Here is a 16,958-nt window from a genome sequence, read left to right as displayed (position 1 = left end):
AACTTCCTTAACATGAAAGTACTGAATTAATTATTGGTTGGGAATGAGCCATTGGTAACTGAAGCCAATAACTTTTCTATCCTCCTCTTATTTTCTATCCTTCCATTTTTCCACCCCTTCAACCAAACGAACCCTTATGACATTCTCAATGGCTCGTAATTACGGACAAAATGGGCTTCTGCCCTTTTCAGCCAAATTAATTAGCCTTTTGCCATTCTTCCCAAACTAAATAGGAAAATGCCCCTCTTTTGAAACTCGACTTTCTCAAAATCGAGTTAAAAAAAAAAAATTTCAGGAGCCCTATAGTGACGTTTTTAAGGACCTATAGTGACGTTTTAAGAACCTATAGTGGCGTTTTGTAACTTGATATCCATGAAATCGAGTTATAGGCAATAAAATTGCCTATAACTCGATTTCATGGATATCAAGTTACAAAACGCCACTATAGGTCCTTAAAAACGTCACTATAGGGCTTAACTCGATTTTGAAAAAGTCGAGTTTCAAAAGATGGGCATTTCCCTATTTAGTTTGGGAAGAAGGGCAAAAAGCTAATTAATTTTCCTGAAAATGGCAGAAGCCCATTTTGTCCTCGTAATTACAAAAAAAAAAAAAAAAATTTCTGAAATTGATTTTGAAGGTGACGCGCAATTGATGTAATCCAGCCCCTATAGAGCTTGGCTCATCCTCCCTTTAATGATCCATTGCAAGTATCATCACAATATATATGGTAAAATTTAATTAGGGTATTGTTTATAAAATATATTTAGAAAATTTCTATGAAAAAAAAAAAAAAAGAGTTACATTTCTCATTAAAGTGATATCAAAATTTTCTTAAAATAATTTATTAACAAATGCCCTATGGGCATCCATTAAGAGACCTAATATATATATAGATGCAAAAGTATTTTTGTCACCATTTTCTTCTTGGAATGTAATCAAGTCCTTAAGGAGGCAAATGCTATGTGACACTCATTGGTAAGATGGAGCCTCTTTTGTAAAACAACAAGTCTATAGGCACATCAAAATTGACAATAAATTTCATAATTGTTTGAGATTACAAGTTATAAATAGTGGATAATAAAGTAGTGTCAGTGGTGAATTTACATGAGAATAAATAATAACCTAATCCAGTAGGTGTGAAATTTGTTTCAAAAAATGGTGTATCCGTAGCATTTCCCTTTGTAAAATGACAAGAACTATCATCTTTCCCTCTATCATGTCGATTTGTAGGCCCAAAGGGATGATGGGGAAGATTCTCCTTTATGTAATCCAAGCATTGAATGATACTATTTCTTTGTTCTTAATATAAAAGGTTTATAAAGAAATAATTGTTGATATCGAATCATCTTGATATTTTACAAGCATACTAATGAAGTAAAGAAGATAATAGAATCTAGTAGTTGATTTGTCAAAAAATACTTCAAATTAAAAATGATAAAGTGACTAGTATTGCATAGAGTCATACTGGGTGTAAATTTAACACCCTCTCCCCCCCCCCCCCAACACACACACACACACACACACACACACACACACATACACACACACACGACTTAGAGTATTGGTATCATGTGTGCTAAATGCTAAAATTTTAGTATTTGGCACATCAAAACCAAAAATGCACCTCCATCATATGTGTCATATGCCAAATTATTTCAATACACGTTGCCACCTGTAGTACACTTCTACTAGTAGAAGTGTACTGTAGCTATGTGCTAAATTTTTATAATAATTTCTCTCTTTTCTACTAACTTTCTCTTATATATCTCTCTCCTATCTCTCCCCTCTCTCTTTGCTTTTTTTTTTAATAGATAGTATGTGTTATTTTATGCCAAATTATTTCAATACACGTTGCCACCTGTAGTACACTTCTACTAGTAGAAGTGTACTGTAGCTATGTGCTAAATTTTTATAATAATTTCTCTCTTTTCTACTAACTTTCTCTTATATATCTCTCTCCTATCTCTCCCCTCTCTCCCCTCTCTCTTTGCTTTTTTTTTGGGATAATTACACATAACCCACCTATGGTTTGGGCGAAAATCACTTTGCCTACCCGTGGTTTGAAAAGTATCACTTAACCCACCTGAGGTATGTTTCCGTCACTCTCCGTAACCCACCTCGGTCTCTGCCGTTACAAAAACACCTTGTAACCCCAAAACAGAACATAACGCGAATCAAAACCCCCAAAACTCAAACACGTTTCGAGAGAGACACCCAAGGTGCAATCAGGCTTGTTCTTCGCGGTTTGGAGCGTGTGGAGAGGGAGAAAGTACTTCTTTTGCATCATCGAACCTGGGCAAGGTATGTGTGATGTTTTTTCATCTGCATTTGGGTCTGTTCCTGATTTAGGGTTTCAGATTTTGTTCAAGTGTGAACTTACTGTGTGAAAGTCTAAATCCAGGAATCGTGGTATGTTGAGATGTCTTCATCAAGTGGTAATTTCTCGGGTTCATGTGGACATATGTGCAATGAGCAGACTTGTGTTTTGAGAACAAGTTTGAGTTTGCACAATTTTGGGAGGAGGTTCTTGGGTTGTAGTCGTTATAAGGTTGGTCCTAAGTGTCCTTTCTTTGTTTGGATTGATAACCCAACCTGTCCTCGTGGGAATGAAGCTGCACCTTTGGCTCTAGAGAAGATGTCTAGGCTTCAGACTGCTTTCCAACTTGCAAATGAGAGGGAAAGGACAGCTCTGGAAACGGCAGAAGAAGCTAGGCAAATGGCAGAAAAGGCTCTTGAAGAGGAAGCCAAAGCCAAGGAGAGGGAGAGAAAGGCTCGAGCTGTCTGTGCAAAAGCTAAGGAAAAAGCCATTCTTGCTGAAGAGAAGCAAAGAATGTGGAAGTCTGCATGCATTTTGTCATGGATCTTTTTTGTTATTGTTATGTTGTTGTGTTTTGGCTCAATTGAGTTCTCTGGAGTGAAGAGACCTAGATTGTTGCCCCTGAAGTAGTTACTTGGTTAGTAGAGATAGTTATGGCAATGGTGTTAATGAATTTGTATTGTAATAGCACTAGCCTACTGATGTAATGTTTTGATGTGTCAATGAATGAAGAATTGGTCAATTCTGAGTATTTTGTGCATATCCTAACAACCATTCAATGGAAGAAGTAATGGTCAATTATCAATTTGGCTGTGCATACCATAACAACCATTCCACAATAAAAACTTTCATACACTGTATTAGAAAAGTATACTTGGACATAATTTGTAGTAGCAATAAATAAACTTCCATATAATTTGGCTGTGCATACCATAACAACCATTCCACAATAAAAACTTCCCATACACTCTATTAGAAAAATATACTTGGACACAATTTGTAGTAGCAATAAATAAACTTTCATATAATTTGGTTGTGCATACCATTCCACAATAAAAATAATATACTTGGACACAATTTGTAGTAGCAATAAATAAACTTCCATATAATCTAGTTTGGACAAATATTGTTCCATACAAACTGTAATATCACAACTTCCATATTGTACCTTAATTACAAAAAAGCACATTCCAAGGCCAGCAGTGATTGTTTTTTACACTAATTAGTAATTACAAAAAAGCACATTCCAAGGCCAGCAGTGACTGTTTTTTACACTAATTGATAATTACAAAAGGCCAACAGTGGTCTTCACAAAAAAAAAAAAACCAAAAAGGCCCACATGTTCCCACTAGGTTTACTTCCAATGCTGGCATGCGTACCCACTAGCTTCATTCATTTCTTGCCTTTACTCTTTCCTTTTTCCACCCACTGGATTCATTTTTGGTGGCCTTTGTGCAGCAAGCTGTCCTCTAGTCCTCACACCACCAGTGCTCCCACTTGCATGTGAAGGCTACAAAATAAAAAATAGATCCACTTGTTAAGAAATATCCCAAGCTACACAACCATCCAGGACTAAGTTACCTGTGAAGAACTTGGTAAGGTATCCCAGGTCTCCCTAGGTGTGTGAAACTCTGGTTGCGAGGAAGAGAACCATCCTGCTCTCTTGTGAGATGGCCTAGGTTGATTTCCTTGCTGTGAGGATGAAGGCTGAGTGGCAGACATCATGTTGTAGGTCTGTGTAGGCTACTGGGATGGTGGCTGAGGTGCAGGCTGAGGTGCAGGCTGAGGTGCAGATCTAGGTGCAGGCACCCCTTCCCTTGCCTGCAACAAAACCCAGTTTCAATACAGTGTCTATTGTAAGTTTAAAAACAAGTTTTTTTTTTTTTTTTTTTTGTTTTTTGCCATTTAAATCCTAATTACTTACAGCTTTTTCTCTTTGAAGTCTCTGTCTCCTCTGCCATGGTGTCTCCCCAGTGATGCCAGCCTTGCACCCTCTTGAGTTATGCCCTTCCTTTTTGCATTTCCCACATCTTACAGGTCTATTCTGTCTACTTGCTTTTTAAGGGTTCCTAGGCTCATCAGAAGCCCTCTTTCTTTGCTTGGGTGGTCTGCCTGGTGGTTTGTATATGTGAGGTGCCAGGGGAGCAGGCTGTCCAGTCTCAGCCCATTCTGACTGGCCAGGCATGGGAGGAAGTACCTCCTTGTATATCTCCATGTAAGTTTCTTTGAAGTAGCATGGGTGGGTATAGTCTTCTGGTGTCTCAATTTTTGTATAAATGGCTGTTATGGCATGTTTGCAGGAAATGCCATTTAAATCCCAAGACCTACAGCTACATGTCTTCTTCACCAAATCAACTACATGCCTCTCATACTGACTGCCTACCTCATAAAGGAAACTACCAGCTGGGGTAGCACTAAATGCCTTACTTTCAACCTTCAATTTCTCCAACCTATCTTGTATGCTTGGACACAACTTTCCAGCATACTTCTGTATCCCTTCCCTTTTTGTGTAAAGCCTAGTCATAAGTCTAACCCTAATCCACTCCAACATTGCCAAGATAGGCTTGTCCCTAGACTTCAATATCATTGCATTAAAAGACTCACTCAAATTATTTACCAAACAATCTGTTAAGGCCCTATGAGTGAAGTGTGACCTTGTCCACTGTGCAGGTGCAATGTTTGCAAGATACTCATATGCCTTTTCATCCAAATCCCTTATGTACTGCATGCATCTCTCAAACTCCCTTACTGTTGTGGCAGCAGCACACCTCCACAATGCATCCTTCAGCTCCAATCCCTTGTGATCAACTTTGAAATTGTTGTAGATGTGTTTCACACAGTATCTATGCTCCACGGTAGGGAATAGTGTCTCTATTGCAGGTATAAGCCCCTGTAAATAAGCAAGCAAACAAACAAACAAAACAAGTTAGTTCAGCAAACAAAGTCAACTATTCAAGTGTAACTGAACAAAACAAAACTTGCATACCTTTTGCCTATCAGAAATGAAGACCAACTGAAGCTCCTCTGGCCTCCCTATATCATCAGCAAAAATTTCCAAAAACCATATCCAAGACTCCCTGGTTTCTTGTTCCACAACAGCCATGGCTACTGGAAAAATGTTGTCATTTGCATCCTTGGCAGTGGAAGATAAGATTTGCCCACCAAATCTGTGCTTTATGTGACAACCATCTAAACCTATAAATGGCCTGCATCCACCTAAAAATCCTACCTTCTGAGCATTGAACCTAACATACATCCTTTTAAATTTTGGCTGGGAAGTCTCCTCAGCCATTTCTGTCTGCAATATAACCCTACTCCCCTTGTCTACAGTGGTTATCATTTGTGCATAGTCCCTAAGGACACCATATTGCAGTTGTTCATCTCCATTTATCAAATCCTTTGCCTTTCTCTTTGACCTATACACTTGGTTTACACTTAGGTCAACAGATAAATTTTGCATCACATGGTTGTGTACACCACTCACCTCCCAATTTGGATTTTTGCTAAAATCCTCAATGAACCTCTTAGCAACATAAGCTGATGTTGCTTGGCTGTTTTTGAAAGACTTGGGACAAGTACAGTCATCAGTCAAGGTCTTAATTTGAAATGTTAGCTCTCCACTTATTTGAGATGCATAACATCTCCACCCACACCCATTCTTGCAGTGAACTGATATCTTGGTCTTCTCATTAAGCTTGAATTTGATGTCAACAGGTTTTTTGATTGCATACTCCCTCAAAGCAGCTCTGAACACCTTTGCATTAGGGAACTTCATCTCCTTCTTCAGTACAACATTTCTCATGTCACTCTTAGCATTAAACTCCACTTGCTCAGGTTCCTGCTCATCATCAGACCCATCCATGCTTACCAGGTCATCCTCAAGGGCTGGCTCAGCCCACCCAGGGTCTGTGTGGGGTGCATTGCTTGATTCTGGGGCTGTGTGGGGTGCATTGCTTGATTCTGGGTTTGTATTGGGAGCAGAACCTTGTGGAGCTGATTTTTGAGCAGCAAATACATCATCACCAAAGCCATCCCCCTCTAGGCCTTCATTTAGCCAATCATCATCATCATCATCATCATCATCTCCTTCAACATTCTGTTCTTCATCTCTTGCATCAATGTCAACATCCTCAACATCTTCTTCATCATCACTCTCATCATCATTCTCATCATCTTCATCATCATCACTATCCAATTCTATTTCAACCCTTGCTGCATCACCACTTACATCACCACCTGCATGACCACCTACACCATCTGCCACTCCCCCTGCATCACCACCTACACCACCTGCCACTCCCCCTGCCACTCCCCCTGCATCACCACCTACGCCACCATCTGCCACTCCCCCTGCATCAGGATACTCAATTGCCAATGGCTCCACATCTATGTCAGTATAGATTATGATTTTTTTAGCATACCATGCCTTATGAAGGTTAGTCATGTTTACAACATCTGTATCTGTTTCTATGTCTCTTAAATCATGCTGTAGATCACCATCAGGAATTAAATACTTATATCTACTGTGTTCCTTAGGAGCACCAACTAGATGGCATAAATCCCTAATTTCAAAGTAACTCAACTTGTCAGGGTCAATCTCTGTCAGTAAACGTACAGACCCACCCACATATTGTATGGTTGGCTCCTCCACAAAACATCCCCCAACATGAATTTCAAGGTCAAATGTGACATCATCCATCTGCAATTAAAATAAATCTCAATGTTTACACACACTGACATGCAGAAAGTGAGAAGAAGCCAAAAGAGACAACAAGGCAACAAATTGACAACAACACACGGACAAAGGACCACATAAAGCACATGCAAAACCAGACTCCCAACAAATTCATAGGGACCACACTACCCACACTTCACAAACAAGTGCAATCATTGACAAAATGCATTATAGAAACAACAATAGCAAAATGCATATCCTAAGCGATTCTACACATAAATAGCAAAATGCTAATTTAACATACAAAAAAAATTTTACTGTGCAGATGAACAGCAAAACCTAACTACGTGGGTGGGTCACCATAAAAAAATGACATCAAGAAGCCAAATGCAGATGAAAAAACATCACACATACCTTGCCCAGGTTCGATGATGCAAAAGAAGTGCTTTCTCCCTCTCCACACGCTCCAAACCGCGAAGAACAAGCCTGATTGCACCTTGGGTGTCTCTCTCGAAAAGTGTTTGAGTTTTGGGGGTTTTGATTCGCGTTATGTTCTGTTTTGGGGTTACAAGGTGTTTTTGTAACGGCAGAGACCGAGGTGGGTTACGGAGAGTGACGGAAACATATCTCAGGTGGGTTAAGTGATACTTTTCAAACCACGGGTAGGCAAAGTGATTTTCGCCCAAACCACAGGTGGGTTATGTGTAATTATCCCTTAATTAATAGATAGTATGTGTTATTTTAGGGGTTTTTTTTTTTTTTTTTTTTGTGCAATGTTATTTTAGGTTATTTAATAGGTGTCATATTAAAACAAGGGAAATTATAGTGTATTCTCGGAGTACCATAAATGCGTGCTTCCTCCTCTCACATGAATGGTGGGTCCCACTATTTAAATTCATGGTGAGACTCACCATTTATGTGAGAGGAAGGATTACGCATTTATGGTACTCCGAGAGTACCTAATAATTTTCCTTAAAACAAATGATGAGATGTAAGGTATATATAATGTTAAATAATAAATACTATGCAAAAATAGAAAAATAATTTTTTTGTGTGTATTAAAATAGAATTGTTTTAGGACATATTATGCTAATGATTTTATCCATATTAATAAATGCTTTTATTAAAAAAATTATTAACAAATACTGGCTTGTGTTGAGGCTGATAGATCATAAGCGTGCTCTGCTCGCGTTACAAATTATTAATTTATTATTATTATTATTATTTTTTAAGGAAAATGCTAGCAGATGTCTTTAGGATAATGGTTAATAATTTATTTTTTTAAAAAAAAATTTATAGAAAAAAAATCATTAATATTTTGACAACTTGTTCCATTTTCCATAAAAGTAGTACCAAAATTTTATTAAAATTAATTGTTAACTATTGGCATAAGACGCATGTTAGCATGACCAATCTTTTAATGATTTGAGGCGGCTCGGAAGTCGGATGGATGGATGATATATTCAAAACTTTAAGAATTTTATAAAAGCAGCGTGGTCAAGCTTTTATCTCTCTTTAAAGTCTTTAACCCTTCAGCAGTCCAAAAAGGTGGAATCATTAAGACTTTTCGTTTTCTTCCCAAAAAATTAATGAGAGAGGCATGGTGGAGTCAAGGTTAGAATTGTGCACCACTCAATTTGGGCCACCTATAGAATAGAATCATTTGACTTTAAGGATTCGATTACATAAATAAATTACAATTTTTTATGCACCAAAAAAAAATGTTATCTAATAATTGTTCATAGATTTTTTTTTTTTTTTTATGGGAATTGCTCATAGAAAATATCATCTTATTATTATCCCACTATAAATTTGATCTTCAAAACAATCAGACATAGTTTGAATAGTTTATAATAAATGAAAAAAAAAAAAAAAAACACACAGTTTTTGATTTTTTTTGTCTAACAAATACCATTCCATAATTATTCCATTGATGAATACAACTCTGGTGCAACATGGCCTAACAAATAATTATTCCATTGATGAATACAACTCTGGTGCAACATGGCCTAACAAAGCTGGTCCACGAATCGAGGATGCGTTAGTATTATTATTATTATTATTTTTTTGTTTTGAATCGAGGGTGCATTATGATTATGAATGATGCAAATAGTTTAATGCAACGTTTGGCAGAGACAGGAAAAGTCACGGATCAAACGCTCAAAACGGTTACGGCTTTGTGGGTCGCCGTGGCAGTATGACAGAGATTGCCAAGTTGGGTCGCTTTATGGGCTCGTATAAAAATCTGCTTTGTGGGGACTTGGGCTCCATGGGCCCAGCTAATGTTGCCAATATTGATCTTTTGAATATTGCTGAAGTTGGATGATTGCACTTCTCTTGCTAGATTTTTTTTCCCCTGGATTTTTCGTTTTATTCCTAAAAAAAATATAACATTTTTTTAAAACTTATGAGAAATAGTACAACCGCTCTGCTTGTTTTGTCATAAATATTTTTAAAAAAATTGGTCACTTTTCAAAAAGCATATTCTAAAAAACCGTCTCATTTTCTTGTGTCTAATATTAATTATAAAAATAGCTAAAAACATTTTCTGGTGATTGGTGTGCATAAAAACAAAATATAACTAATTTCTTGTATAATTCAAAACATATATAACATGTATATTGTGTAAATTAACTACATAGTCAATATAAAATAATACAGAACCAAGAGTTTCGTAATTCAATTGGTTGACACCTCGTGATGTTTCTAATAGAGATATCCATAATTCAATCCCTTCTAATTATATCTCTCAAATTATCAATATATATATATAGTATAGCAAATAAACATTACAAAAAAAAACTATAAATTTTTTTTTATATAATTATATGTGTGGTAGCCAAAGGTAACCCAAGTGGGCAAAAAAAAAAAAAAAATTTGTTGTCCTCCATCTAACGTAGCACCATGAGGTTGAAATAGTTTTTACGCAATAGCACTATAGGATGCCACTTTAAACCATCTAGACTAGCTTAATAGCCTTGCTGAGTGAGTTGTTGAATCTGTTACTACACAAGGCATTGAGGAGCTTTGCAACCGTGGAACACAATGATAATTGGATTGGAAATCTCCTTGGATATTATCTAAAATTAAGCCTTATTTTTAATAGAGTTTTTCATTGACCAAAGATAGTTTTCTTTTAACCTAATATTTTTATGCTACCAAATAATGAAAAATACGAAAACTTATTTTTACATAAAATTTTCCATTGACACAAATAGAGCAGTATAAATACCTCATCTCTCCCCTATCCTAGGGCTCAAACCGATAGTGGTAAAAAGAGGACATCTAGGCTTATAATTTATAAATGGCTAGCTAGATTGATGGTCAAGTAAAACTGATGCCCTTCATTTTTGCTTTTGTTAAAAGTTCGTGTAGTAGATTGTGAAAATGGAAGAGAGGTATTACGTCCACAATATTTTCACAAAAAATCATAGGTGGTTAGTTGTTATTGGTTCAAATTTGAACCAAACACTAAGATTACTTTTTTACCCCAACAATAATAACCAATAACAACCAATAACAACCTGCCACTTAGAATTTGTTATAAAAATGTTGTGAACATATCATTTCTCAAAAATGGAAATGCGTTTGGGTCTTGAGGTTTGTCTCACATTTACAATTTATAAATCTTTTTTTTTTTTAGATTTATGAAATGACACAAATACCATTAAATGGAGTACCTAAGAAATTCTATAGACATAAGATGGGAAGACTTTGGATATGCACATGCAATTGGCGTGTGTCACATGTGAAATCGCCATTCAATCTTAATTTTTTTTTATTAACAAAAAAAAAAAAAATTTAACATTGAATGGTGATTTTTTTTTTCAACAAAATTGATTGATGTCTTAATCTAATAATAAAGAACTATTATCAAAGGCAGACGCCATAAGTTGAAACTCTCTAAAAAAAATTGAATTATCATATTGTCCTTAAAGTTTAATGTCTCTCTCTCTCCCCACCTTCCTTAACCACCGCCCACCGCCATTTTATTTTCTTAATTATTACTCCATGAGCATTGGTTTGCCTCTCTTGCATTCTAAAGAAAGGGTCACTCACTTAATGCAAATCAAAGGGCCAAGGGTAGGGTTAGCTACCATCGTGCATCCTTGGCACGATGGTCACTCCACAAGAATACGTGCTTATAGGGTGTGGGGGGGGGGTAAGGGTCGGGATTCAAGTATCAAGCAGGGAGTTTCACACACATATACATTGTGATTAGGGTAGAGTAAAGTTTCTATCTTGTATCAAAAAGAGAGTAGGGCTAGCTCAAACGTTTTGGGATATAAGGTGAAAATTTGAAGTGGGCATTTTTTTATTTAAATATTAACTAAATGGTATTAATTTGTTTTTTATCTATTTTTTATATGCAAAATTATTACAATAAGTTAAAAACACTAAAAAATAAAATCAAGACTACTGATGGTAAGTTGTTATTGGTAGATATATGCGTAGGTTATTATAAAAAAAAATTATTAATAAGTAAAAAAAAAAAAAAAAAGTGATATTAGTAGTGGATGAAATGTGAACTAATAAAAACTTAGTGTGCGTTTGCCATGGATTATTTTTGCCAACTTATTTTACTATTCAGCTTATTTTTGCTATTATTAATGAGTTTCGCTGCACTTTTTGATACTATTCATAGATTTCACTGTACTATTTCAGCTAACTTTTACTTTTATCTACAGTACTTTTAACAAAAATTTTCAATTTCAGCAAAATAAGCGGATCTCAAATGGATACTTATTAAGTGTCCGTTTGGATAGCTTATTTTTTGCTAGCTTATTTTACTATTCAGTTTATTTTTGCTACTATTTATAGGCCCCACTGCACTTTTTGGTACTATTCATGGGTCTCACAGTACTATTTCAACTAACTTTTACCTTTATCTACAGTACTTTCGGCAAAAAGTTTTCAGTTTCAACAAAATAAGCGGATCCCAAACAGACCCTAAGTGTACGTTTGACAAACATTATTTTGGCCAACTTATTTTTGCTACTATTTATGGGTCTCAGTGCACTTTTTGGTACTATTCATGAATCCTAATATACTATTTTAGTTAACTTTTACTTTTATCTACAGTACTTTCAGCAAAAAGTTTTCAATTTCAGTAAAATAAGTGGATCCCAAACAAAATGTGAAAATTATTTTTTTTATTTTTTGGTTAAAAGGGAAATATTATTAAATTGACTAACTGTTTACAGACACCAAAGATGGGCTTGCCAGCTTACAAAAGGACACATCTTACATATCCGAATACAGTAAAGGTAGAAATTCAGTAGAAAGGGGGTGATCAAAGACAAAATCAGCTTGCATACAGCAGCCCCTCTTAGCCAAAAAATCTGCACATTTATTAGCCTCCCTAAACACGTGCGTCACTCTGACTTGTTGCAGTTGGCCTAGCAACATCCTACAATCATGCAAAAGAGGGGAGTAACCTCTATTAGAGATGCTGTTAGACTTCAAGAGCTCTACAATAACCTTGGCGTCCAGCTCAACCTCCAATTACTAACACCCTAATGGAATAGCTAGAGTGAGACCATCCCTTAAAGCCCACCATTCAGCTATAATACTAGTGGTGTATCCTATTGATCTTGAATACCCTTTAACCCAATGACCATGACTATTCCTAATGATGCCTTCACCCCCTACCTTGCCAGGACTTCCAAAAGATGCCCCATCAGAGTTAAGTTTAAACCACCCATCAGCTGGTTTATTCCATCAAACCTGAATGGCAACTTTCCTAGTTGACTAACTAGTTTTGCTCACACAATAATAAAATTCCCTTGCCTGATAAATACAAGCCTTGTGAACGTTGGGGTTAGGTATAGAATTCTTAAACACAAGCCTGTTTCTGTTCTTCCACAAGCACCATATTGAGAAGAGGAATAGTGTGCCCCATTGGACCAAGGTTTTGTGCATAACTCTGCTTGTGCTATTGACCTTTAACTAGGCCTCAAAATTATCAGAGAAGGTGCTAAGAAGGGTAGGGGGAGGTTCTAACTTCCTCCAAAAGTCATGGGATAAAATGCAATCACATAGGAGATGTGGGATAGATTCCTCGTGAAGCCAATATGCCATGCACAGGATGCTGTCATGGAAGCCTAGCCATAGGAAGTGGATGATCTTAGGTAGAATGTCTAGCTTCCAGATCCAGGAAGCTTGAAAGCAATTCCCGGGAGTTTCCTCTTGCCTAGCCACTTGGTAGGCTAATTTTGCAGAAAATTCCCCATCCTTTGAAAACTTCCACATGATGAAGTCACTTCTCACTTCACAACTCCGGATTGTGATAGCTATAATCTTATCTTTAATAGCTTCAGTAACATCAAAAGAAATAGCTTCCCAATTCCATATTCCCTCATGCCTTATATCAGCAACAGTAAGATCAAGGTCACCCTGATTAAGGGGTCCCTCAATCAACTCTCTCAATGACTCACCCCTTATCCAGCTATATAACCAAACTCCGATCCTTGACCCATCTCCTATACCCCAACAAACACCCTTCAGAAACACAAGAAACCCCACCTTGATGGCCCTCCAATTAGGAGATGATGGAAGACTATCCGAATTGCTAGACCTAGCTTGCGGACCAACACAGTATTTCTTAAGCATTATTCTGGCCCAATTTGCATCTTATTCATGGTACATCCTCCAGTTTAATTTTGCAAGCAAAGCAATGTTCTTTGCTCTGGTTGCTTAAATCTCTAACCCTCCTTCTTCCTTAGGTTTAACAATTTTGTTCCAGCCCACCAGGTGCATCATTTTCCTATCACTTATGGAGCCCCATAAAAAATCTCTATTAATCTTATCCAATTTGTCACAAATATGAACTGGAAGGGTAGCACCTTGCATTATATGGTTAGGTATGGCTGACATGACAGACTTGATAAAAACAAACCGACCTGCAAAGGATAAAAATTTCGCTTTCCACCCTAATAATTTATTCATAACTCTCTCAACAATATCATTGTATTGCCTCTGATTGGCACCTTTATGTAGAATAGGGAAACCAAGATATTTCCCTATATTTTGAGTTTCATTGATCCCCAGTCTCTCCCATACCTCCACCTTCATATCCTCACTAACATTTGGAGAGTAGTATACATGGGATTTTCCTTGACTAATTTTCTACCCAGACTCTTCACAAAACTTCTCCAAAACTTCAGCAATTGCATTACATGCCATGGAGTCCACTTTGCTAAATAAGATTATATCATCCACAAATAATAGATAGGAGACTCCTACATTTCCTCTAGAAGCCTTAAGTGGAGTCCAAGAACCAGATCTACACTTATGCTCAATCAAGTGACTCAAATACTCCATACACAATATGAATAAATAGAGAGATAGGGGATCTCCCTGCCTAATACCCTCGAGGGGTTGAAGGGTTCCAAAGCTCCACCATTTACCAGCATCGAGATGCTTATAGTAGTCACACATCTCATGATTACTTTGATCAGATTTGGGGGAAAGTGAAAAGCTTGTAAAACCTTGTGGATAAAACTCCACTCAAGTCTGTCATAAGCCTTCTCCAGGTCTAGCTTGATTGCCATATAACCCACTGCCCCTTTTTTCCTATCCAGGGTGTAAACAAGCTCCTGTGCTATGATAACATTATCCAAACCTCTACGTCCAGGCACAAATGCGGTTTGCATAGGAGATATTAGATTGCTTAGGAAGGGTCGAATGCGAGCCACAATAATTTTAGAAATAATCTTATAGACCAAATTACATAGGCTGATAGGCCTATAGTTGCTTAATGATTCTAGATTTTGGCATTTGGGTACAAGAGTAATCAACGTCTCATTAAGGTACTTGGGAACTATCCCTGTCTTGAAGGCTTTCTTAACCTCTGAGTAGACAGAGCTACCCACTTCTGCCCAGAAATACTAAAAAAACCCGTATGGAGACCATCAAACCCAGGGGCTTTAAATGGCTTTAAGGTCCATAAGTTAGCTCTGACTTCTTCATCTGTGACCACGCTACCAATGCTAGAGCAAATCTTAGTAGACAGGAAGCAGCATGAAAAGGTAGAGGCAGATGAAGACAAGGGAGACATACAAAGCTCGGTCAAGTAAAGCTTTTCAAAACCGCTTTTTATATGTTTCTTAATCTTATTCTCATCAGTGATCCAATTCCCCACAAAATCCTTTATACATCTGATTTTATTCCTATGACACGTAACCAAAGTGGAGACATGGAAGATTGTTGTATTACAGTCTCCAAATGTGGCTGCATTCAACCTAGACTTGAGAGCCCAATATTCTTTTTCCTGGAGCAAAATTAAGGAGTATTCCTCAATGAGTTGCTTCTCTAGGTTCAACAAAAAATCAGTTGGTTTGTTGGCCAGTGCTTTTTGGGCACCATTAATTATGGCCAAAACTCTTTTCTTCCTAGCGAATAAATTCCCAAAGACATTGTAGTTCCAATGCTTGGCCTTGCTAACAAACTCCAAAACAGCCCCTTGAAAATCTTTATCCTCAATCCAAGCCTCCTAGACAATATTTGGGAACCCTGGATGAAGGAGCCACATAGTGTGGAAACGAAAAGGTTTGTTATGAGGAGAGGGGTCCATCCTAAACAATTCAATTAGAACTGGACAATGGTCCGAGAAGGTCCTTGGCAAATGGCTTACTGCTACTTCAGGAAATAGAACTCTCCAAGAAGGGTTGGCAAAGCACCTATCAATTCTCTCAAGTATGAGGGCAGAGATGGGCCTACGGTTAGTCCATGTATACTTAGGCCCAGCAAACCCCAGGTCTACCATGTTACAATCATCCAAACATTCTTTAAATTGGAGAGCCCTATTTAAGTTCACCCAATTCCCTCCAAATTTATCTTCACCACTCAATACTTCATTGAAGTCTCTAAGCATTAGCCAAGGCAGATTCTGGAGCTGGGCAACAATTTTTAGGTTATCCCAAAGAATTCTTCTCTTAGATAACCTAGGTCTAGCATATATAGCAGAAATAAGCCAGATAGGGTCAGAGGTTTGCACCTTCACAGTCGCGTGTATCTCCTATTTTGTTGCGGACAAGAGCATCACATTAACATCATCTTTTTTCCACAGAAGCCATAATCCCCCTGCATAGCCAATGGTATCAGTAACTATGCTTCCATCAAAAGGCATATCTTCTATAATTCTAGCAGCCCTATCCCCCAAAACTCTAGTTTCCGTGATCACCATGATTGAGGGGTGGCGATTAATAGCCATTTCAAAAATTCTTCTCTTTAAGTCCGCGTTCAAAGCACCTTTGCAATTCCAAAGTAGGATGTTTATTTTGACAAATTGACCAAGCGAGACCTCAATCTCCGAAGGGTTAGAGTTCATCATGGCTGTCTCCACCATACTTCATCCTATCCTCCTCAATATGTCCTTGGAAGCCACCCAGTTTGGTTTCCACTCCATCATATGCTTCAGTATACCAGAGTGTCCACTCTGCAGCACAGGAGCACATCGCATCTCTAAATTAGGGCCATTAACTAGATTAACTTCAAGGTCAGATGATTCCCCAAGTGAGCCGTGGCCATCCCCCTGAAGTCCACCAGCCTCCTTTCTTGAATAAGCCACCCTGACTCGTCCCAATGGGGCATGACTGATGGCCTCTACCTTTTCCTTAGAGATTTCGGGGAGATTTGTAAGGAATTTCCACCATTGATTGGGGGTGAGGTTCCACTCTGGGTGGTCTGGAGGCAAATCCCCTGTTTGTAAACTTGCTGGGGTTATTAGGAACAAATGCTTCCAAGCCTGACTCAGCTCCATTTCGAACCACCCTGGAACTTCCGTCAGAGCTGCCCTTATTTAAGCAATAACCTCGTCACGGATGATCACAATCTTGTTCCTGTATCGCATGGCCCAGCCTGAACGAGGAATTGGGCAGATCCCGAGTTATCCCCTTCATGCGCGCTGTTACCTGGTAGTTCAAGGTGTTGAGAAAAATCTTCAATCTCGTCAGACTCATGGAA

At 37.7% G+C, this 16,958-nt stretch overlaps 2 protein-coding genes across 2 annotated transcripts; both read right to left on the bottom strand.

Annotated features, from left to right (window-relative positions):
- Positions 1-4,376: 4,376 nt before the first annotated feature.
- LOC126696222 (uncharacterized) lies at positions 4,377-6,179 on the bottom strand. The gene is made up of 2 exons (XM_050392994.1): positions 5,304-6,179; positions 4,377-5,207 (listed from the first exon to the last, which is right to left on the bottom strand). The coding sequence occupies exons 1-2, from the start codon at positions 6,177-6,179 to the stop codon at positions 4,377-4,379; spliced, it is 1,707 nt and encodes a 568-aa protein (XP_050248951.1).
- Positions 6,180-14,814: 8,635 nt separating this feature from the next.
- On the bottom strand, positions 14,815-16,341 carry LOC126696221 (uncharacterized). Its single transcript, XM_050392993.1, has 3 exons — positions 16,028-16,341; positions 15,628-15,943; positions 14,815-15,486 (listed from the first exon to the last, which is right to left on the bottom strand). The coding sequence occupies exons 1-3, from the start codon at positions 16,339-16,341 to the stop codon at positions 14,815-14,817; spliced, it is 1,302 nt and encodes a 433-aa protein (XP_050248950.1).
- Positions 16,342-16,958: the final 617 nt, after the last annotated feature.

Source organism: Quercus robur, chromosome 8 (genome assembly GCF_932294415.1).
Source record: "Quercus robur chromosome 8, dhQueRobu3.1, whole genome shotgun sequence".
NCBI classification, from domain to species: domain Eukaryota; kingdom Viridiplantae; phylum Streptophyta; class Magnoliopsida; order Fagales; family Fagaceae; genus Quercus; species Quercus robur.
Note: the sequence above shows the minus strand (reverse complement) of the source record. Positions and strands in the feature narration are given on the sequence as shown.